Source organism: Dendropsophus ebraccatus, chromosome 11 (assembly GCF_027789765.1).
Source record: "Dendropsophus ebraccatus isolate aDenEbr1 chromosome 11, aDenEbr1.pat, whole genome shotgun sequence".
NCBI classification, from domain to species: Eukaryota; Metazoa; Chordata; class Amphibia; order Anura; family Hylidae; genus Dendropsophus; species Dendropsophus ebraccatus.
Genome location: NC_091464.1, coordinates 41,957,406 through 41,979,788, shown reverse-complemented (window position 1 = coordinate 41,979,788; position 22,383 = coordinate 41,957,406). Strand labels below are relative to the sequence as shown.

General features: G+C 42.7%; 1 protein-coding gene across 1 annotated transcript in view; it reads right to left on the bottom strand.

The window, feature by feature from the left end:
• HIP1 (huntingtin interacting protein 1) overlaps positions 1 to 22,383 on the bottom strand; it is a 92,384-nt gene that overhangs the window by 9,169 nt on the left and 60,832 nt on the right. The window contains exons 11-24 of the mRNA XM_069944725.1: positions 22,225 to 22,368; positions 18,771 to 18,868; positions 17,149 to 17,221; positions 15,706 to 15,889; positions 13,934 to 14,022; positions 12,004 to 12,120; positions 10,904 to 11,005; positions 9,789 to 9,921; positions 9,617 to 9,703; positions 7,264 to 7,353; positions 5,738 to 5,874; positions 3,559 to 3,669; positions 906 to 964; positions 213 to 306 (exon numbers count right to left, since the gene is read on the bottom strand). Of these exons, the coding sequence (XP_069800826.1) occupies positions 213 to 306; positions 906 to 964; positions 3,559 to 3,669; positions 5,738 to 5,874; positions 7,264 to 7,353; positions 9,617 to 9,703; positions 9,789 to 9,921; positions 10,904 to 11,005; positions 12,004 to 12,120; positions 13,934 to 14,022; positions 15,706 to 15,889; positions 17,149 to 17,221; positions 18,771 to 18,868; positions 22,225 to 22,368 (1,518 nt within the window). The remainder of the gene's footprint in view (positions 1 to 212; positions 307 to 905; positions 965 to 3,558; positions 3,670 to 5,737; positions 5,875 to 7,263; positions 7,354 to 9,616; positions 9,704 to 9,788; positions 9,922 to 10,903; positions 11,006 to 12,003; positions 12,121 to 13,933; positions 14,023 to 15,705; positions 15,890 to 17,148; positions 17,222 to 18,770; positions 18,869 to 22,224; positions 22,369 to 22,383) is intronic.

Sequence of the window (22,383 nt, the reverse complement as noted above, 5' to 3'; positions counted from 1 at the left end):
ATTTCTAACAAAGCTCCCTACTCTTCAACATAGAAATGTGGCTGCAACCAAAGGCAGGATTTTGCTACCATTGTTTTTACCAACAGCAGGGGAAATAACAGGGCACCGCCCCCATCATCGGGTGGGAGACCGGCCCACCTAACAAAACTTTATAGCGCGGATGTCTTAATCTGAACTTGTCAAAAGCAGCTAAAAGGAATAAATTTACTGACACTTCCACTCTCCACGATTTCCTTCTGGAGGTCCTTTGAGGCCAGTATCAAGGCTTGAATTGCCTGCATGAGATCTGTGCATGAGCCGAGAATCCTGCAGAACACAAACACATATAGTATACAGATGAGCTGATCTGTGTATTGCATGTCAGTCCTTTGATTTGTCCGGGGCTATGCTACAATACCACCCAGTCAATGGACTAGAATGATGCTCTTTATGAGGAAGAAAAATACACGTGCTTCAAAGGGATATTCCAGCTCTTACAAAAATGAATACGCTGCTCGGTTCTTCTTCTTCTATTCCCTTGCCGCTGATCTCTTCAGCCTGCTTCAAGACCTGCCCGCTCAGCAAATCACTGGGCGAGACAGGACACTGCTGTGACCAATAACTGGCAGGTCCTGCTCCGAGCAATATCCTCAGAAGTCGCTTATGCAGGACAGCCGCCCAGTGGATCATTGGCCATAGCAGTGTCCCCTCTCAGCCAATGATTTGCTGAGCGGTCAGGCCCAGCTTCATCGATCGTCTTGGAAGCAGACTGAATAGATGAACAGCGGCGGACTGGAAGATGATCCAGAGCTGTGGGGGGATCAGCAGGGGACCAGGGCTGGGTAAATATAGCTAAGAGCCAGAAGATCCCTTTAATACTGACTCCAGTGTGCTGACTTATGGTTAGAAAATAGAAAATATCTTACTGTTCGTTGACTTGTAATTTTAGTCCTGTATCATCTGTCCGTGACTTTTTGAGCATTTCCTGTGGGGGGAAGAATATGATGAAAGCACAGCAGCTACACAGTCATTTTACCCCTTACGAAAAAGTTTTTTATAGACATAAATAATGGGATGCATCAAAAGAGGTATAGATGCTAAGGATGAGAACATAGTTTTGCCTCTTTATAAATCACTAGTCAGACCACATATGGAATACTGTGTACAGTTTTGGGCACCGGTATATAAGAAGGACACAGCTGAACTGGAGCGGGTGCAGAGGAGGGCGACCAAGGTCATTAAGGGAATGGGTGGGTTACAGTACCAGGACAGGTTATCACGCTTGGGGTTATTTACGCTAGAAAAAAAGACGTCTCAGGGGCGATCTGATCACAATGTACAAATATATGAATGGACAGTACAGAGATTTTTTTAATGGTCTTTTTACTCCATGACAAGGTGGCATCCTCTACGTCTAGAGGAAAGAAGATTTCATCATCAGCATCGACGCGGGTTCTTTACTGTACAAGCGGTAAGACTATGGAACTCTCTGCCACATGATGTTGTCATGGCAGATTCATTAAATAAGTTTAAGGGAGGCCTGGATGCTTTTCTTGAACAATATAATATTACAAGTTATGGGCATTAGATTTCCGGTGATACGTTGATCCAGGGATTGTTCTGGTTGCCATTGGAGTCGGGAAGGAGTTTTCTCCCTGTGATGGGGCAATTATCATCTGCCTCATAGGGGTTTTTGCCTTCCCCTGGATTAACACAGTAGGATTTCCCTAGGTTGAACCTGATGGACTCTTGTCTTCTTTCAACCTTATTAACTGTGTTACTATGTTATTATAACAGAATAACACTAGTAACATCCAGTATATGGTAATACTGTTACACTTCCTTCATATCCCTGTGTTGGGAGACCCCCTATAGACATCAGACAGCCATTCTCACTGAAATTGAAGGCTTAGATAATGTGTGTAGGCAACCACAGAGTTCAATAATGGTTTCAGCTCTGCTACATTTTCAATGGTGTGTCTATAGCAGCGAGCACACCCTATGTTACTCGTTCAGCCCATTATGAGAGAGCTGTACCTAGAAAAAGAACAGCAATGACTTGCATGCCACAGATATAATCTAATCTAAACAAGTACTCTTCGTCTATTTGCCTTACAGATTTCATGGAGCAAGACTGGCAGAAAGAGAACCTGGCTGGGGATCAAAGCAGCTGTACCTATAAGTATGTCACACAAAGTAAAGTCAATCAGTTATTAATATGTGCAGTATAAAACACAGGCTGCAGATAATGTGATACAAGCCAATGCTTCATTAATTCTTAGAGGACTGGGCCAATTTGCATTTTTGCACTTCCGATTTTTTCCTCCTTGTGCTTAAAAGGCCATGGCGCTTGAATTTTTTTACCTACAGACCCACATGAGCCCTTATTTTTTGCGCCACTAATTGTACTTTGCAATGACAGGCTAAATTTTTTTCATAAGGTACACTGCATAACCAGGAAAAAATTTAATGTGTGGTGAAATAAAAAAAAAAAAACGCATTTTATTTATTTGGCAGGTATTTGTTTTTACGCCGTTCGCCCTGGGGTAAAACTGACTTGTTATATATGTTTGTTACGATAAAAACGATATGTAACATGTATAACTTTTATATTATGTGATGGCTGGTAAAAAATTCAAACCATTGTTAACAAATATATGTTCCTTAAAATCGCTCCATTCCCAGGCTTATAGCGCTTTTATCCTTTGGTCTATGGGGCTGTGTGAGGTGTCATTTTTTGCGCCATGATGTGTTCTTTCTATCGGTACCTTGATTGGGCATATGCAACTTTTTGATCGATTTTTATTACAATTTTTCTGGATTTGATGCGACCAAAAATGCACAATTTTGCACTTTGGGATTTTTTTGCACTTATGCCGTTTACCGTGCGAGATCAGGAATGTGATAAATTTATATTTTGGCTGATTACGCACGCAGCGATACCAAACATGTTTATTTATTTATTTTATTTTATAACCTGGGAAAAATGGGGTTGATTCTGACCTTTATTAGGGGAGGGGGCTTTTTATTAATAAAAACACTTTTTTTTTTTACACATATACTAGAAGCCCCCCTTGGGTTAGGGTTATTCTCCCTGGGGTTAGGGTTATTCCCCCTAGGAGACTTTTAGTATATGCACACTGATCTCTCATTGAGATTATGCAGTATAGTTATACTGCATAGATCAATGAGATAGGCACTGGATTGCTTTCGGCTGCCGCACCCAATCCTCTAAAAAGTTTTTTCTTCTACAATTATCTGTCAGACAAAGGGTCAGAAATATCATGAAATGTCGCCATATGGAAAAATGCTACAGTGCTGGAACAGACACTGGGATTCTTTGCAGCCTAGTTTTACATTGCTGTATATGTTTACGGTAGTCCAGATGCGGAGGGCACTGTACAGAAGCAGCAATGGTTATCTTCAGTGCCAACATATGTTGTGTTAGAATATTTTAATGCTCCAGGGATTACAAAGATCTAAAGCCCTAAGTCTTAAGCACCATCCATGCACATATATTGATATATAACAGCATCTGTGGTTCACTTCTATCACTTTATTCCTTGTTCACTGTTGTACCTCAATTCTGCATGCAGCTGTCTCGACTGCCGCCGCCGTGGCTGTCATCTCCTTCTCCACCAGGTCTCCCAGCTCTTCCTCTTTAATATCAAGTGAAGGGGGCCGCAGCTCCTGAAAGACAATAAGTAATGTCATGGCCCAGATTACTCTATACAAATCCCACCCTAACCAGCACACAGAAGTACACAGAAGGAGCACTTGCTAAACTGAAGCTCTTAATGGGACAGGCAATGGGGTCCTTATAACTACTTGGCTTTGGCATAGAAATGCTAATTTCCTCTTCACTGTATTCCCTCTGTATTACTGATTAGTGCTGAAACCAAGGCAGAAAATTATGGAAATGTCATAATTAACACAAAGTATAATTGCAGCCGGGACGTGAAGCTCCTGGCGCAGAGTAAAGTAGGTCGTGTCACCGGAGGGACTGTGTGTGATTAGACCTGAGGACTGGAGCCTGTGTCAGGGCTTAAGCAATCCTTCACCTCCCGATGAGATCACATCTATGATTAATACTCTGTGGACATTCATATTAACCATGGGTTTATTCAAGGAAATAGGAACTCGCTTTTTTATTCTAAAAGGAAATATTGCAAGTTTTACATCCGTACCCTCCCTCTACAAAGCAAATATTATCTCAGATACCTTGCTGACAATAGGAGTAGACAGTATGAAAGGTTAAGAATATCTGAGAGGCAGCTGGGGAGGGGAGATAAGAAATAGTCTTCTTTTGGTTAGGTTGAGATAGAAACCAAGAGGAGTTTTATTAAAAATGTTTAAAGGTCTCCATACAATTTATACTATATAATGTATGCATCAGTATCAAGTATATGTGGCTCTGCCGAGACTCCTGGAGACAGGGGTCAGGCATGATGGAACTTTGTTCCCTTTGTTATTGGAGAGATAAGCTGCTGCCAAAACTGCCTGGCTGTGTATTACCCCTCCCCACAGAGAACACAGGAATGTTTTGTCTTGCCAAATGTTCATGTGTATGAGGAGGATGGGAAAGACAGCTAAAAGTTATTGAAAGTTTGACGGTGTATGGCCACCTTAATTCTTAGAGAGCGCAAAGTTCACTAGACTAAACAGAGTAAGGCTAGCAATACACAGTGCCCCCTCTGAGCCTTGCCATGCACTCCCTGCTCACCCATCAGGTAAACAGGGCTTACAGTAGCAAAAAAATCACACATTTTTGCTTATTTGAGCAAAAATTTGCCGCTGTTTGACAATGTATGCTAGGAGGAGGGATGTTAAATCCCCTCATAGTACAACAAAGTTTATTCATGATTAATGTCGAGCAAATCTGTCAAAATGTTTAACGCGACTCCGTGCCAACAATCTGTCCCCCCCAAACCGCTTGTACCTTCAGATAGCTGCTTTTAATCCAAGATCTGTCCTGGGGTCCGTTCGGCAGGTGATGCAGTTATAGTGATAAAAACAACTTTTAATCCGGCAGCGCTGTGTCTAACGGCCGGGGCTTACATTGTGCTTGCATTGAGCTGGCACAACCTCTCTGTCCCTCCTCTCCGCCCTCCTCATTATTAGGAATGCTCCAGGCAGATTGCTTCTTATTCCTCACCTGTGTGTATATTGAATATGGGCTGGATTGTTAATACACCTGTGCAAAGCTCAAACAGCAGTAAATGTTCCTGGATCATTCCTTATAATGAGGAGGGTGGGGAGGAAGGACAGAGAGGTTGTGCCAGCCTAATGCATATACAAATGTAAGCCCCGGCCGTTAGACACAGCGCTGCCGGATTAAAAGTTGTTTTTATGACATAAACTCCATCCCATGCCTAACGGACCCCAGGACAGATCATGGATTAAAAGCAGCTATCCGAAGGTACAAGTAGTTTGGGGGGGACAGATTGTGGGTACGGAGTCGCTTCAAGTTTGGGCAACAGTGTTCGACCCCAAAAGTTTGGCTTTTGATTCCCTGCAACTGCAGAAGATGGATGCCTTCCTAAGGCTGCCAGGAAAACACGAATACGGCCTGTGGTTGTGTCCATGTTTCCAGGACTCCCTAGGGCAACAGCCAACTTTAGCAGCCACAGGGACTGAAATTCCGAATGTTCAGGTTCGAATAACATTGCCAAACCCGAAGATCATGATCCATCAGACCAATCCCAAATCGGATTATCCATATGGATTTAGCATTTCAGCAATGGTATGAGCAGGTTACCTGCGCAATGTCAGCAATGTGCCTCAGCGAGGCAGTAATCTGGCTACAGTCAGCAAAACCTTGCGTGGCTTTGTTCTTCAGAGTGGAGAGATAGTTCAAAGCTTCAATACCACATGTACGACAGCTATCACACAGCTCTGAGAAGCAAAACATGATGTAATATATAAGAATTTATAATCATGCATTTATATACTGTCACAAATGTTCAAATAATCATGATGACAAAAGTGTAAAGGGCCCAAGCCAAACAACCAACATCTAATGTACAATATACTTTACATTATCTGTATATAAAAACATCAAATATTCTATAGTTAAAGTCATGTTAAAGACATGTCAAACGCTTTGATCAATGGGGGTCTGTATGTTTAGACCTTCCTTAAACATTAGAACCAGGGGAAGCAGTAAACATTACCTCTCCCTAATCTGTGGGCAAGACAGAAGACAAGCCCATAGACTTTCTATAGAAGTCTGTCTCCTGACGCACAGAGAGAATGGAAAGTGAAGGTGCTTAGCATCCTGCCTGCTTAAAGGGGACCTGTCACTCCGACTGCTGGGGTGAAGCCCGCATGACCCCCTCGGTGGAACCCCTTATACTTATCCCCCTCTCTAAGTCCTGGTCCCGGACCCCATCCCGCTGCTGAGATATCGCTGTCGGAAGCCGTGCACGCACTCACCAGAGATGAGTCCGACGTCCATAGAGAATGACTGGAGCAGCGGGGGTGTCGGGCCGGCTTCACCCTGGCAGCTGGGGTGGCAGGTCTCCTTTAAGCTAAAGATCGGTTGGGATCTAATGTCCCAGACCTTAACCAATCTAAACTTTTTTTATATCTCCCCAGGATATGTCACTTTTTTATGTCAATGACATTTAGCCATACACACTAGATATGTGTCAGCTGATGTATCTATCAGTAGGACTGGCTACTTTAGGGCCTTCCTGCCAATATTATGAACAATTTTGGGTGTATTGTACCTATGGATGTTTACAGTATTAGGGTATATTCACACGGGCGGGCTCGCAGCGAGATTCTCGCTGCGAGCCCGGCAGGTCCTGGCAGTTCCCATAAACTACATACTTGCTGCGGTCTAAACGACCGCAGCGAGTATGTAATTATACCGCGCTTAACCCCTTCTACTTCCGCCGGCTCCCCCGCTGTAAGCAGCATACATTACCTGTCCTTGCTGCACGGGTCCGGTGTCCTGCTCTCCCGTCCGGCCAATTAGTGTGTTGCCCAGCCGCAGCCACTGATTGGCCGGGCGGGAGAGCAGGACGCCGGACCCGTGCAGCAAGGACAGGTAATGTATGCTGCTTACAGCGGGGGAGCCGGCGGGAGTAGAAGGGGTTAAGCGCGGTATAATTACATACTCGCTGCGATCGTTTAGACCGCAGCAAGTATGTAGTTTATGGGAACTGCCAGGACCTGCCGGGCTCGCAGCGAGAATCTCGCTGCGAGCCCGCCTGTGTGAATATATCCTTAGTGAAGCCACCGAGCAGATTACATCACATGGAGGAGACAATTACTCACTGTCAGATGTCCTGGTCTGGGCTCCTTGCATGATCACATCACTTATTCTGTGTGCAAACTGGACCATGTTTGGCAACAGGAAATTTACATCTATGAAAAGAATAGAATAAGTAGAGAGATCTATAAAACAGAAATGATTCTACCATATACTGTATAAAAATCCCAGTGACCAAAAAACAAATGTCCTGACCATTTCCAAAGATTAAACCTAATATGTCTTCGTGACAAGTCTGCATCCTCTAGATCTTATTAACAATGTTACTGGTACTGTCAGCTGAGATTTTAAAGATGGTGATAAATATATCCTTTGTATATATGCTGAACAACTTCCTTAGTATAACACTGCAAAAGCAAGAACAAATGCATGCAAGCAGATATTGAATAGTGGCATAGTTGCCTATGATGGCCAATCATATTCAACTTCTCATTTTGCAGTGGCTCTGCATTGGAAAATAAATGCAGTGATGTGAATGGCTGCCATGGGAAACTACTACAGTTTTCCTTTCTGACAGTATGGCTACATCTGCCCCTCAAACTAAATATATCCACAGCTTGTTACTGCAATGAAGATGTGGCTCTTGAAATACTTGTGAATACTATCTATCTAATATTTCCCTGGTGCCAGTTAAAAGCAAAGAGACTTCTGTCTCTTCACTAATGGGCACACAATGTTCTGCATAATACTTGTCGTTTATAATGAAGTCTGGGCATCTGCATGTGGACAATACTGCCATCTTGTGTCCTAACTCAGTAACTGAATACGTGGACAGATTCATCTTTACAGTTAAACCTGTACAGTTAAACCCGATTAAACTGTACAATTAAATCTTTTTCTTTCAAATCAACTGGTTCCAGAAAGTTATATAGATTTGTAATGCACATACATTTAAAAATCCTTAGACCCTGCTGACATCTCTGCCCAAGACAGGAACTGTCCAGAGCAGTAGCAAATCCCCATAGAAAACCTCTCCTGCTCTGGACAGTTCCTGTCTCGGACAGAGGTTTCAGCAGAGAGCACTGTGTCAGACTGAAAAGAATACACCACTTCCTGCAGGACATACAGCAGCTGACAAGTATAGGAAGACTTGAGATTTTTAAATAGAAGTAAATTCTATTAAATAATTCTAATAAATCTATATAACTGTCTGAAAGCAGTTGATCTAAAAAAAAAGATTTTTTGCCTGAGTATCCCTTTACAAGGGTTACCCAACTGATTTCCGAAAGTTCTATAGATTTGTAATTTACTTATTAGCTGCTGTATGTCCTGCAGGAAGTGATGTCTTCTTTTTAGTCTGACACAATGCTCTCTGCTGCCACCTGTGTTCGAGACAGAAACTGCCCAGAGCAGTATAAATTCCCATAGAAAACCTTTTCTTTTTGGTGTTTTCTTTTCAGTCTGACACTGTGCTCTCTGCAGCCTTTTGCTCTGTCCATGAGAGGACCTGTCCAGAGCAGGAGGCAGCAGAGAGCACAGGGTCAGACTGAAAAGGAAACACCACTTCCTGCAGGACATACAGCAGCTCATAAGTAAATTAGAAATCTATATAACTTTCTAAAACCAGTTGATTTGAAAGTAAAAGATTTTCGCTGGACAACCCCTTTAAGTATAGAGCAGTGGTCTCCAACCTGTGGATTTCCCACTGTGGTAAATTGTGGATTTCCTGCATGCCGGGGGCTGTAGTTTTGTAATAGCTGGAAAATCACAGACTGAAGATCACTTTTATAGAGGAGACTATGTATTTTAACAACATTAAAATATATTTTACAGATTTCTACAATAATTTTGACAATGAGATAACAATATTAGCAATATCAGAGAAGACAATATGCTAACATATGTGGATTTTGCTTTTTGCCAGGAAATACCCTGATGACAGCAACTTTCCTATAATGCCTATCTCCACAGGCTACCTGCTTTCTATATCATGCAAAGCGTAGTAGTTCAGGATGTTAAATGGCTTTGGTCATGGCAATAGGCACTTGCAGTTGTTTATTAGCTAATAGTTATTCCTCTGCTCACTATAATAGGACCCTATGTCAGTTTTTCCCAGCACAAAAAGGATGAGTAAAGGCATGTTCACACAGCAAAACTCTGTGCATTTCTGATACAAATTAGTCCACAACGTCCTCACATTGTAGTGTATTATTTACAGCCTTACATAGAGAGGAGCAAGTGAAGATCAGCTGGAAGATACAGACTGCTTACAGTCTATGGTAAGTGCAAAGTCTCTACAACATGTTCATCTTCCAGTGTTCTCTTCTACAACCTGTCATGTCTGACTACTATGCAGTTCCTCCACTTGCCTGCTACACTCTTTACAGCTTTTGGTCCTCTCCCATCTTTTCTTCTCACCTGAAGTATCAGACATGTGTCTCTTCCAAGCCTCGTCTAATTTCTCGGTGCTATCTACCGCCGCCACCGTTCTGGAGATTAGAAAGTCTGGAAGATAACACTGGATGGATTAGTGGATGTGGATGTCAGATCCTCACACAGTAGTTCGCTGAGTGTGAGATGGTGTCCTCACCTGTAGACACGCTGCTGCTGGTATACAGAGGTTCCTCTAGTTGCTGCAGCGCCTCGTGGAGGATTCCTTCCACCTCCTGCATCAATCGCCGTAGAAAACCCTCCTCAAGCTCCTTAAACTGTGTGAGGTAATCCTGAGAGGACATGGCAGAGGAGACAACCAGTTCTGTATTACTTTAGGTACTTGGTCAACACAGGGATCAGTGTAAAAGTTATGGTTAAAGGGGTTGTCCAGCGCTACAAAAACATGGCCACTTTCTTCCAGAGACAGCACCGCTCTTGTCTCCAGTATGGGTGCAGGTTTTACAACTCTGTTCCACTGAAGTGACTGGAGCTTAATTGCAAACCGCACCTGAACTGGAGACAAGTGTGATGCTGTCTCTGGAAGAAAGTGGCCATGTTTTTGCAGCATTGGATAACCCCTTTAAGCAGACAGGAGATAAAAATGTAGATATTTGTGTCACTGATCCAAGCTGTGGTAATGCCCTGATTTTACTGTGAGATGATGCCATGGAGTCAAAGTCTTAAAATGGTTGGTAAAAATATAACGGTGCCCACTGTCTACTATGGAAAACCAGGCTGTTTAACTGTGCCTTCTCCATAACGTAACCGGAGCCCATCGGCAGCTTTGGCATTTGTGGCAATGGTGGAATTTAGAAGGTTGGCCTGCCACACGGGTCACGTTTGAGGTCTAACTGACCCTTATGACACAGCTGCCATATCAGTCTGGGGCCTTATCAAAGCCTCCGTGTCTGCCATGACAAGACTCCTACTACAGCTGAGCTCAGTGGTGAGCTTGCATAAGTTGCATAAAAATTCTAAAGCTTATATCTCAATTCTGGAGCGATAGACTGAAATAAGAGTTATCGATCCTGCTTCAGGGTAAATTCACACGGGAGTTTCAGGCACGAAATCCGCAGCTAATCCGCAATATACGTATTAATAATAATAATACGTGTATTGCGGATTATCTGTGGATTTCGTGCGTGAAACTACCGGCGGATCCGCCCGTGTGAATTTACCCTCAGGGTAAAAGCCCTACTGTACACTACCTTTACTTTAGTCAGCAAAAAGCCACTAACAGGTCCATTGACTTCTGCTTTTCAGACATCTCACCTGCTTAGAGGTTTCTATGGTGCTCTGAAGGAGCTGAACTTCTTGTTTGCTGCTCTCTAGCGCCCCCTGTATCTCATCCATCTGATGCATCTGTTCCTGCGCCTATAAAATAACATCAGAAAGGAGATTACTTACCAGTGTTCTTCCATTACATTCATTAACGAGTAATCGCTTGTGCATCTAGATAGGAACCACTTTCGCACATTTAAGGGATATTCCCTGCTCAACGCTTTCAATAAGAGGGTATAATGAAGTCTTCTGTTTTATATTTAGATTTACTAAGATGGAACATTATAAATGGTTTACAAATGAATTGAAGTTTCCTTTAAGCCTCTCCTGAGACTGGTAACATCTTGTATTGCACTTCATTAGGCTATGCCACACTCCTGCCCACGGATTTTACTTGCTTATTTTCTAATTTGTTTAGCAGACTGCAGTTCAGTAACTTTCCATTACACTACGTCCAGGGGGAAAGCGGTCCAGCCTCAGACACTGTCATTTGTCATACTGTATGTCCTATTAGGCCATGCAGAGAAGAGAGGAAGCTACAGCCAAATGTGTAATCTAGAGTCTGCAGGCGTTCATTGTATTCACTGCTTTTAATGGCCTGTCACACCTTGTTTTCCCTCCAGCAACAAAACAAGCATTTACATTCTGCCTCTTTAGCAGATAAAAATGCATTGTGTAGGGGCACCCACAAAACTGGACAATCCCTTTAAAAAGATCTTGGTGCTATAATGAACACTCTATGGATACAAATGAAACTTGTTTTTCCTTGTTTTTCCATATCCACTCCAATATGCCAGGCACACAATGCCTACATTGCCTCCTATGTCTGTCCAGAAAATTGGCACATTGAGTGATTCTCTCATTAGAGAATTAATGTGGCCACCAGGGCAATAATCTGATCAGCGGCTGCTACACGTACGCATGGCGGCCACTTATTTGAATGGCCATAGATGTAATACAAGACTGATCAACCCCCAAAAGGAATCTAGTTGCACAGAGCAGCTTTTCATTCAGGCTAACAGAGTCAGGTCATGAATGGGAGACCCAGCTCCATCACATCCTTATGTGTCTGCTGTACATAGAGACCTCACCTTCCTCTGTGTATGCTCATTCACACGTTGGTACGAATCCTCAAGCTCTTTTTTGGAGCGCTCCATGTCCCCCAGGGCTTCACGAGCCACGGTCATCTGCTTAGTGACTTCAGCATTCTAACATTTGAAAAAGGAAATCGAGTTACTGTCATGTCTATATGACATGGGTCTCAACCTTTGACATGTCACTATGACTCACTGCAAAAGTTTGGCTCTGTAATAAGTCTATGAGACAGACTTTGTGCAGAGTCTGAGAGTGAATCGCACTGCCACACGCTTCTCCCATCTATGTATAGATCAGCACTGAGACCTCACAAGTTTTTACACGACAGTGGAGATTTAAAGGGAACCTGTCACCCCCCGTGCCGGGGTAAAAGGCTCCCTCCCCCCCGCTGGAGCACCCTATACTCAATCCGGCGCGCACTCCTCAGACGAGTCCAACGCTCATAGAGAATGATGGAGCGTCGGACTCACCTGTCATTCTCTATGAGAGTTGGACTCATCTGAGGAGCGCGCGCGCGGGGCTTCGGGCGCTGATATCTCAGTCACCCGACCAGCTCAAGAAGCGGGACCCGGCGGGATCAGGTGAGTATAGGGTGCTCCAGCGGGGGGGGGGGGGGGGGCGGTTGGAGGGGGGGGGGGGAGGGTGACAGGTCCTCTTTAACTTTAAAATCTCCCCAGTCTTACTTCTGGCGTGAACATACCGAAAGGTTAGTGGTCATGGTCCATACCCCTGGCATTATGGCTCCCATCACAGACCAGTGATGTCAGGAATACGCCGACCTGTGACTTATGATACTGCTGATGGTTATAGTGGTCATGTGATGTCTGCTCCAGAAGGAAGACTGGGGTGCTGACCGGAGCCTGAACAGGGATCAGTGCAGGATTGGTGCATTGAGTTACTGCTCCTTTTTTTTAAGCATTTGGGGGCCCTTTAACATTTGTTAAAAAGCATGAATAACCTCTTTAAGGAGGCTGGGGTGGGAATAAGCCATCAGGGACTCTCCTGTGACTTCAGGCAGGCAGCAGTTAGTCGAAGAATCCTTTGGCTGACAGTAATCTCTCCCGTCTTCCTTATACACAGGAAGGTTCAGCAAGCTTTCCTGTATTCTGTATGGGGAGGGGTAAGCCGCAGCCAGACTGCTCTGGTGGCTTACAAAATAATTACATTTCCATTACAAAATAATGTTGGGAGAGCCCCATACACATTATACCAACATAAGTATAGAGTGTATGGAGACCTTTAGTAACTCGGGGATAACATTTTTAACATTAAAGAATCACGTGGACAATTACTGTTCCTGCAGTAAACTGTATGTGGTTGGTTGCATGACACCAGTCTTATCACTGAGTTCAATGTTCATAATTCTAAATTATTCAGCTTTTAAATTCAACATTGGACATTGACTTTAACCCATTCTACTGTAGAGGGAATGTACCTACAGGCATGGTCAGGTACCCAGACACACATAGCTGCTCTGGGGATCTTAACAAGGCCTGCTGCTACTCAGGAAATCTATCTGTAGCGACAAAGCCAGTAGTTACAGTGGGATCCTAGTTGTTATACTGACAGCCGAGTACTAACAATCACTGCACAAGAGACCAGCATCGCATTATTTATCCCCATTGTAAAGAGCCAATAACCAACCTTACTGACCACCACCACCATATTGGCAGCTGTTAAGAGGTTAAATGGAAATGGTTACATCACACATGCTCTACAATGGTCCCCAATACCTTGTAGTTTTCTGAAATATAGGTCTTCATCGCCGCTCATATTGCCCGGTAAACAGACATGAGGACGGAGCTGCAGTGGCATGTAGTCACGCTGCCTCCACCCTCCTCCCAGACACTCAGGCATGACTGGCATTTTAAGCATTGGGCTTTACACTAGATTAAACATTTCTAAAAATGAGTCAGAATCAAGCACCTTTCTCAGGAGATCAGCATGGCTCTGGACAAGCTCTGCATACTTCTCCTTCAGCTTGGTATACCGCTGCTCATTTGCTATGGATTTTCCTGTAGCAGAAATAGAAAGAGGTTGATCATTTATACAGTGTTCACATTAGCAGCCCACACTACAGACAGTCAGTAAAGACAGGGGTGGCCGTAATATTTCTGATAATCCTTGCTTTCCCCCAGCAGGTGAACCAGCACCAATGTTACAGCTCTAACATGACAGATACCTCACCAGTCATAGAATCACTTCTGTATCTCCATTTCTCCAGTCAGAATTATTGTACCATCTGTTCTTAGACCACTAGATCATTAAATAAATATGACAGCTGCATAAATACTTAAGATCAAAGCCATTATCCGATGGAAGACCCAAAACTGTAGGCAAGTTGGATACAGTCTACATAGCTGTCGACTAAATGCTCCGAGCTATCTCTCCTAAACCACCCCCATACACCTGCACATTCTGTTTATCTGAGGATGCAAGTGTTCTTAAAGGGGTTATCCAGCGCTAGAAAAACATGGCCACTTTTTCCCCTCTCTTGTCTCCAGACTGGGTGGGGTTTCAAACTCAGTTCCATTGAAGTAAAGGGAGCTTAATTGTAGGGATCTGTCCTCAAAACAAAAAATTGGGCATACATTGAAATACAAGTTGGCTTCACAGACCTCAGATGATCACAGTACAGTCAAGATTAAAGTGTATACCCAGTGTTATATAAAGTAATGCTATACCATTACTGAATGAACACCTTTAAAGGGGTTATCCAGCGGGGGGGCACTTTTTTGGGGGGACCGGGGAGGAGTTGGCTAAAATAAAAGACGTCCACTTACCTCCCCGGTTCCAGCGGCGGGTCCCGCATCACGGCGCTCCGGTGCCCGGCCGCTTCCTGGTGTCTGACGCCGCCCGAGACGCTATGTCTCAGGGCCGCTCAGCCACTCAGTGAAGGAGGCGGGATCCGTTTGAAGTCCGCTCGGATCCCGCCTCCTTCACTGAGTAACTGAGTGGCCCTGAGACGTAGCGTCTCGGGCGCCGTGATGCGGGACCCGCCGCTGGAACCGGGGAGGTAAGTGGACGTCTTTTATTTCAGCCACCTCCTCCCCGGTCCCCCCAAAAAAGTGCCCCCATGCTGGATAACCCCTTTAAGGTCTATTCACATGTACTGTATTGCAGAGAGTTTCTTGCAGTGAAATCTGCTATAATAGTCTAGGACACTTCATTCTTGCAGTGGATTTTTATTCCACTGCAGGGCACCAGGGGAGTCTCTTTATTTAATTTTTTTTAACATCACAGCAGCACTGTATATAAGTTTTAAAAGGCTATGGCACTATACTCCCATTTTCAGTCCACTGTTGGAATAGAGTGCCATAGACTTTAATAGTAATCAGTATTTCAGCTGATTTCACTGCAAAACCTGTAGAGCAAAATCCACTGCAATACAGTACGTGTACATGGATCCTTAAGTCAGTGCTAGTATTAATGCTCAGTTATCTCTGACTTTTGGCTTTATTCCAAAGTGCAACTTGGGTTCCTGTTCTCGAGATTCCAGTTGGTCTTCGGACCCCCTGTTGAAGCCAAACAAATCAATTCCTACATCTAGTTTGGCTTGAGTGGAATAGGTGTGTGTGTGTACTACAGTCTGTATTAACAAGCCAGTACATTACTGACTTTTTATAATACCGTAATTGTTGTATTTCCCCACAGTATAATACATTCCATAAAGGGTTAACCCTACACTGGCTCCCTACTTTCTATTTCAGTCAGGCTCTTCTGGGCTTTCTCAGTGTCCTGTCTCTTCCTCTTCAGCTCCTCCAGCTCGGTGCGCAGGAACTCATTTTCGTCCACTGCCTGCTCCCTCAGATGCTTCTGCTCCGCTAACTCTGCCTCCAGCTCCTGGATTCGGCCCCTCAGATTGAGAACCAACCGATGACTCTGAAATAGAAAATAAAACCAGGTGACTCTGTACAATGTCATATATTAGTTCTTGATTCTTTAAAGGTTATGGAAACCACTGAAGGCATTTTTGCACATCTTGCTTTGTGTATATTATAGTGCAATATTGTAGTGATCTGATGGCTAAAGTAAAGGCTGGCTTTGCTCTAGCCATCCTGAAGTTTAGAAGAGAACAGGGCTGAAAACAGATATGTCAGGTTGCTGCAAACTGTAAATGAGACAGCAGCCAGCGGTATATAAGAAATCATTAAGGCTATAGAAGAAAAACCAAGCCAAATTTATAAAGGGGTATTCTGGCGAGTAATTTTTATAAATAATTATAAATACTTAGGCTGGTGTGCCAACACAAACACCAGGAAGTGCTGCACTGCAGGACCAGGCTCTATCTGGACGGTGGCAGATTTACTTTTAAAATTTTTACACCAGCCTGAGCTTTATTGTTTTAAAAATATACGGATGTGCCCGCATCAGAACTAAGCGGCGCTAAAGATCAACCGGCCGGTACTGCAGTTCCGGCCAGGATGATCGTTTTTGAGACCAGCCGTTCCGTCACCCAGCTGGGTCATGGAACGGCCGGTCTCTTACGAGGTCTGAACATGGCCTTAAAAGTGAAGCGGTCAACAGGAAAACTGGTGTAAATAAGAAAACTGTTTATGTGTCGGCACTGAAAAGGACTATGGAGTTAAAATACAAAATAATCACTTCATATAGTGACATAATACAGTCACACATATATGCTGTCAACATAACAAAGATAGATGCAATATACTGAATCACAGAATAGATTCTGACTTGTCTAGAAAAGACATATTGTTAGTTCTCCTGACGGGAAGCAGTAGTTGCGCCAAGTGTTTCTAGGTTACCCATTATGCCATGTTACTTACAAAGGGAATGCATAAAGGAGAGATGAATAAATTGGAATATATATCGCATATAAGACACCTGTCGGACGCCTAACATATGTTCCTTGATGACTTGGTGTAATATTAGACAAGACAGAATGGGAAAATCATGAGAAATAGAGCTGAGCTTATTCACAGTGCAGAGGTCATTGTCATCATTTCTCACGTTGATCGGCTCATTCAGGCAGAAGACGTCAGGCAGCTGCCCCCACTTCTCATAAGAAATATCGCTGCAAGGCAATTTCTGATGTGACATCAAAGTGTCCTCTCTGAGACCAAAGAAAGGAAATGACTCCTAGTTTAACACTTGCTATTGTACCCAGTGAAATTTCTTACCTCTGCTTTGAAGTTTCCCAAATCATCCCTCAAAATGGCAATTTCTTTATACAGCTGTTCTATCAGCCGATCTCTGAGGACACAAAGTTGAGGAGATAATGCGGATCTTATGTAAATCGCAGCACACAATATAAAAATCAGCATGAATTGAAAATGAAGAGTCGTCTTTAATATTCACTTTTCTACTATCGTTGGCATATGATATGGATGGAGCAGTGCCCCGAGGATCGGCGATATCGCCTAGCAGACATATTTTTGACCATTGGGCAAGAAAATGTTTTTGTGTTCCTTTCCGTGCCTAAAAACATGATGATAGATTATAAAGCTTCCTATGATAATAACTATAGAAGAGTAAAGAGCGAAGCATGGCAGTCAGTGCATACACAATTATTGGGAAATGTTGGAATTTCTCACTATTTTTCTACAGATATAAGGAGGAAACATCAGGGAGTGTATAGGTCCTCTGCATAGGAACACCACAGAGGAGCCTTGCTCCGTCAAGCTCTATAGCAGGGTTGGATTAAACTTGGTCCAATAATGGCAGCCAGGTTTTACTTCTTGCATTTAGCAGCTGTTAATGGTGTCATTGACGGCATCCATATCTCCCTGCAGCAGCAGTCTGGGACACCTCCTGCTGGGCTGAAAGCATGTAGCAGCTGTAACATAATGGCACTGGTAACAGAGACCAATGATGGAAGCCATCTACAGAAGACAGCCACATCATGCAGCATGTCGCTTTCTGACTGTGGAGGGTCCTTACTGTAAGCACAGGAGGCCATTACATGGGTGGGGGCTGGGCTGCAGGAGTCCTGTTGTCTACTGTGTGGCTATAGGAGCTAGGAAAGACCTTGCTGTGACTACTGACAAAAAAGGGAGCTGGTGGCGTCCTGTGACTACTGTGTGAGGAGTGTTAAGTAAAGAAAACCTTGTGATGAAATGTCGGTAATATTACTGCTGGTAGGTGGTCATACCCTTGCTATGATTACCTGAGAAGTAGCAAGTGAGGACCTTGGCAAAAATGAATGTTTTACTGAGAAGATAAAGTAGCTCTCTCCCAGAAGAAAAAGAGATTGATCTCTGTTCCTATTTAAGGAAGATTTGTCCCTTAAATCCCCAGTCATGTTCTGTCTTTCAAAACAGCCAAACACTGACTTGCATGGACACTACCTTCAATAGTCGGCACAAGCTCTTTTCCTTCTGGGAGACAGCTACTGAACATATAGTTGGAACATAGAACCTGAACGGCCTGTAAGTGTGCACATTACTTTTGTCATTCGTTTTCTTTAATGAGAAACATTACATCCCCATTCCTACTGATCACCTGCAAAATCCTTTAAAAAAAATGTTCCTGGATGTTTTACCACTGGTGAAGAGCACCTACAGTCATATAAACCAATCCCAGTCAAGAATCATAAAATTCCTTCCCATGACCACATTTTTGGTAGGTTCAGTAAAGGAACTCACTATACATAAGCTGAAGCTATACATCCCATCCTTCTTCTGAAGCTATGCGTCACCTACAGATGGTGTCCAAAAATTCATCTATACAAAGCAATCAGTACCTCCTTGTGAACACAACTGTCAATATGAAAGGTTTCATCCTAACCAAACCAGTCACTTACTTGTCATCCCTGGTCATGCCGTTCTGGCTACTGAAATTGAAAGGGTCATTGCTGAAGGAGCTGCCGAATATATCATCAAACTTATTTTCAGGCATACTCTGGAATAAAAACAATATGCAAGATGAAGCCGAAACACAGACACAAAGAAAGTATACTTAAATGAGAGTTTTACAAGTCCCTAGTATACTTTCTGTTATATTCTGGGTTTATTAATAATTGAAGCTGTAACAGATGGTATAAGAACAGCAATCTTTTACTTCATTTAACAAAAATGAAGGAACGGACATAAAACCTACAATTATAATTAAATTAGGAATTAAACATTTCAATAGCTGAAGTTGCTTTATAAACCGCCAGCAATAGCGCCCTCTAGTGACACCAGGCATTAATGCAAAGCATAAAAATCAATACATAATTCAAGTGCATCTCCCAGACTGTTGGAACACCAGAGGCATTGGACAGACAGAAAAGAATACACTTTTTTTGTTTCTTTTACCCCAGCTTCAGCACATTTAAAGGGTTTTCAAAACAAAATTATTACTTATGCATAAGAAGTAATTTTGCAAGGAAAACCCTTTTAACTGTAAAAAAAAAAAAAAAATCACTTTTTAAAGACCTATAGAACATAAGTGGTGAAATAATGTTAAGGCTTGCCCTATTATTTTTGAGTAGACCCAAAAGAAGCCTTAAAGTGTCACTGTCATTATAAATTTCAAAATCTACATTAGGGGAGGTGAAATAACGCAAGTTTGCAATTTACATTTATTTTTTTTGGTTATCATGCAAAGCTATACTTACTTGTATCCAGGTCCAGTCTCCTGAAGGCAGCTATTTAGTCTTGTGCTGGTTGTAAAAAATAAGCTAAACGCAGGAAGTCCTGGTTATCTGCACGCTCAAAGTCATGTGACGGACAGACACATTCAGCTGTGACAGTCTGTGCTGGCCAAGACCTCCTGTGTTTAGTCCTTTTTTTTTTTAACTAGCAAAGACTAAAAAGCTGCCTCCAGGAGACTGGACCTGGATACAAATAAGTATAGCTTTGTTATAAAGCATGATAACTAGAAAAAAACTGTAAATTGTATTTAAATTGCAAACTTGCTTTATATCACATGCCCTATATATTTAGATTCTGGAAATTATAACGACAGTGACACTTCAATTTTACAACACCTTCTATATGACTCTAAGCAATTATGAAATGCATTTACTCCAGGCACAATGGCTAAAGCCTCTATCAGTCTACCAGTTTGTTCATAGTTTCTTCTTGTAGTTCTGGAAAAAAAGGCCACTAAGGGATCTTGTTTTCTGTTACCTGCCCCTATTCCATACGGCTATACATCACAAGAAGGGTAAATGGGTGGTCTAGATCCTAATTTGCCAAGACAGTATAAGATCATAATAATTCTTGGCATCATCGAAAGCCTTGCCATGGAAATATGTCCAAACTACATTTTTATCCTGCAATCTGTCAAGAGGTTCTGCAGCAGCTGCTATGTCTTTTAGAAAGAACAAACAAATTTACCATGTAAAAATGCAACTCTGATTTATTTTTGGAAACTGGCGCTTTATGAAACGCCTTGACTTTTTTCTCAGTTGGATGAATTCCAAATGCATCAACCCAGTATCCAAGGAATTCAAAACCGCATAACAAAAACACATATTTTTCTTTGTGTAGTCTGCACTGAACTGTGTGTAGTCTGCTCTGTACTGTATGTAGTCTGCTCTGTACTGTGTGTAGTATGTAATGTACTGTATGTAGTCTGCTCTGTACTGTGTGTAGTCTGCACTGTACTGTGTGTAGTCTGCACTGTACTGTGTGTAGTCTCCACTGTACTGTGTGTAGTCTTCTATGTACTGTATGTAGTCTGCACTGTACTGTGTGTAGTCTGTACTGTACTGTAAGTAGTCTGCACTTTACTGTATGTAGTCTGCTCTGCATTGTAGCAATGCACTGCAATGCACTGTGTGCAGTCTGTACTATACTGTGTGTAGTCTGCTCTGTACTCTGTGTAGTCTGCACTGTACTGTGTGTGTGTGTGTGTGTGTGTGTGTGTAGTCTGTACTATACTGTGTTTCTAGTCTGCACTGTGCTGTATGTAGTCTGCTCTGCACTGTGTGTAGTATATATTGTACTGTGTGTAGTCTGCTCTGAACTGTGTGTAGTCAGTAATGTACTGTATGTAGTCTGCTCTGCACTGTGTGTAGTCTGCACTGTACTGTGTGTAGTCAGTAATGTACTGTATGTAGTCTGCTCTGCACTGTACTGTATGTAGTCTGCTCTCTCTGCTGTAAGCAGTCTGCTCTGCACTATGTGTAGTCAGTAATGTACTTTGTGTAGTCTGCTCTGCACTATGTGTAGTCAGTAATGTACTTTGTGTAGTCTGCTCTGCACTATGTGTAGTCAGTAATGTACTTTGTGTAGTCTGCTCTGCGCTGTGTGTAGTCAGTAATGTACTGTATGTAGTCTGCTCTGCACTGTGTGCACTCAGTAATGTACTGTATGTAGTCTGCTCTGCACTGTGTGCAGTCAGTAATGTACTGTATGTAGTCTGCTGCCATAAAAGCATATTCAAAAGGAGAACAACTCTTGGGAGCCCAATGAGAAGTTAATCCGTTAAACTAAAAAAAAAAGTCCTGGGGCCATACAAACATCAAACTGTAAGCGGGTAGCTGGACTGCATCTCTGTGAGTAATGACTGGCATCTTCAGCTGTATCATAGACATCCAGCTGCTAGTCAGTTTGTTCTGGATCCAATTTAGCAAAAAGCTTTTTTTTGGCTAAAGCACTAATTATTAGACTTACAATGGGGATCTGATATGACTTAGTGGTGTTTAATTAATCTTAATTTTTTAGGTGGAACTAGATGCCAGCATACATACTATAATCATATGCAGAAACATCAAATGATGCATTAACCTCATGCACTGAACAGGGCAAGTTCACTTTTACTGTCTTAGGCGATGCTCTACTTGGTGACACTCATAGTATGTGTTTATGGCGTTTACATTGATGGCAGACTGTATGAGATGTCCACCCACTGAATAGAATATCCGCTTTGCGGGGACGATGGATCCTATGTCTGTCTGACTTGTATGCAGTGCAGCGGATCTACATCTGAGGTTTGCACAGTATCATTAGATATCTGTCTTTCTCCTGAATGAAGAACTAGAGCAGATGTTAGGTTTTTCTTGGCTAATAACGGCCTTTGAAATGCTTCATCTCTTACACCACACACAACTTTCTTCATAGTTACTTAAAGCGGTTGCTAATATTGCATTGTGTACTTCAATAAAATAGAAATACCTCCAGTAAGAGCAAAACTATTTTTAAGGGTACATTTTGTCAATTTCATGCTGCAGATTTTTATAGAAACCAGAATACCTCTAACTTATTATTAGTATTATGCTCATCATATATATATAATTTTTTTTTATTTATTTTTATTTATTGTACCTGGTTAGATGAAGAGTCCATCCCAACAAGATCATCAGTCTCCACTAAAGTTTCGCTGTCGGGTGGAGAGTTCCCTGTAGGTATAAGAACCACCGGGCTAATGTGCTCAGATAAGGCAGAAGCTCGCAAGAAGTTTGGTGGGTTCTACAAAGTAAATAG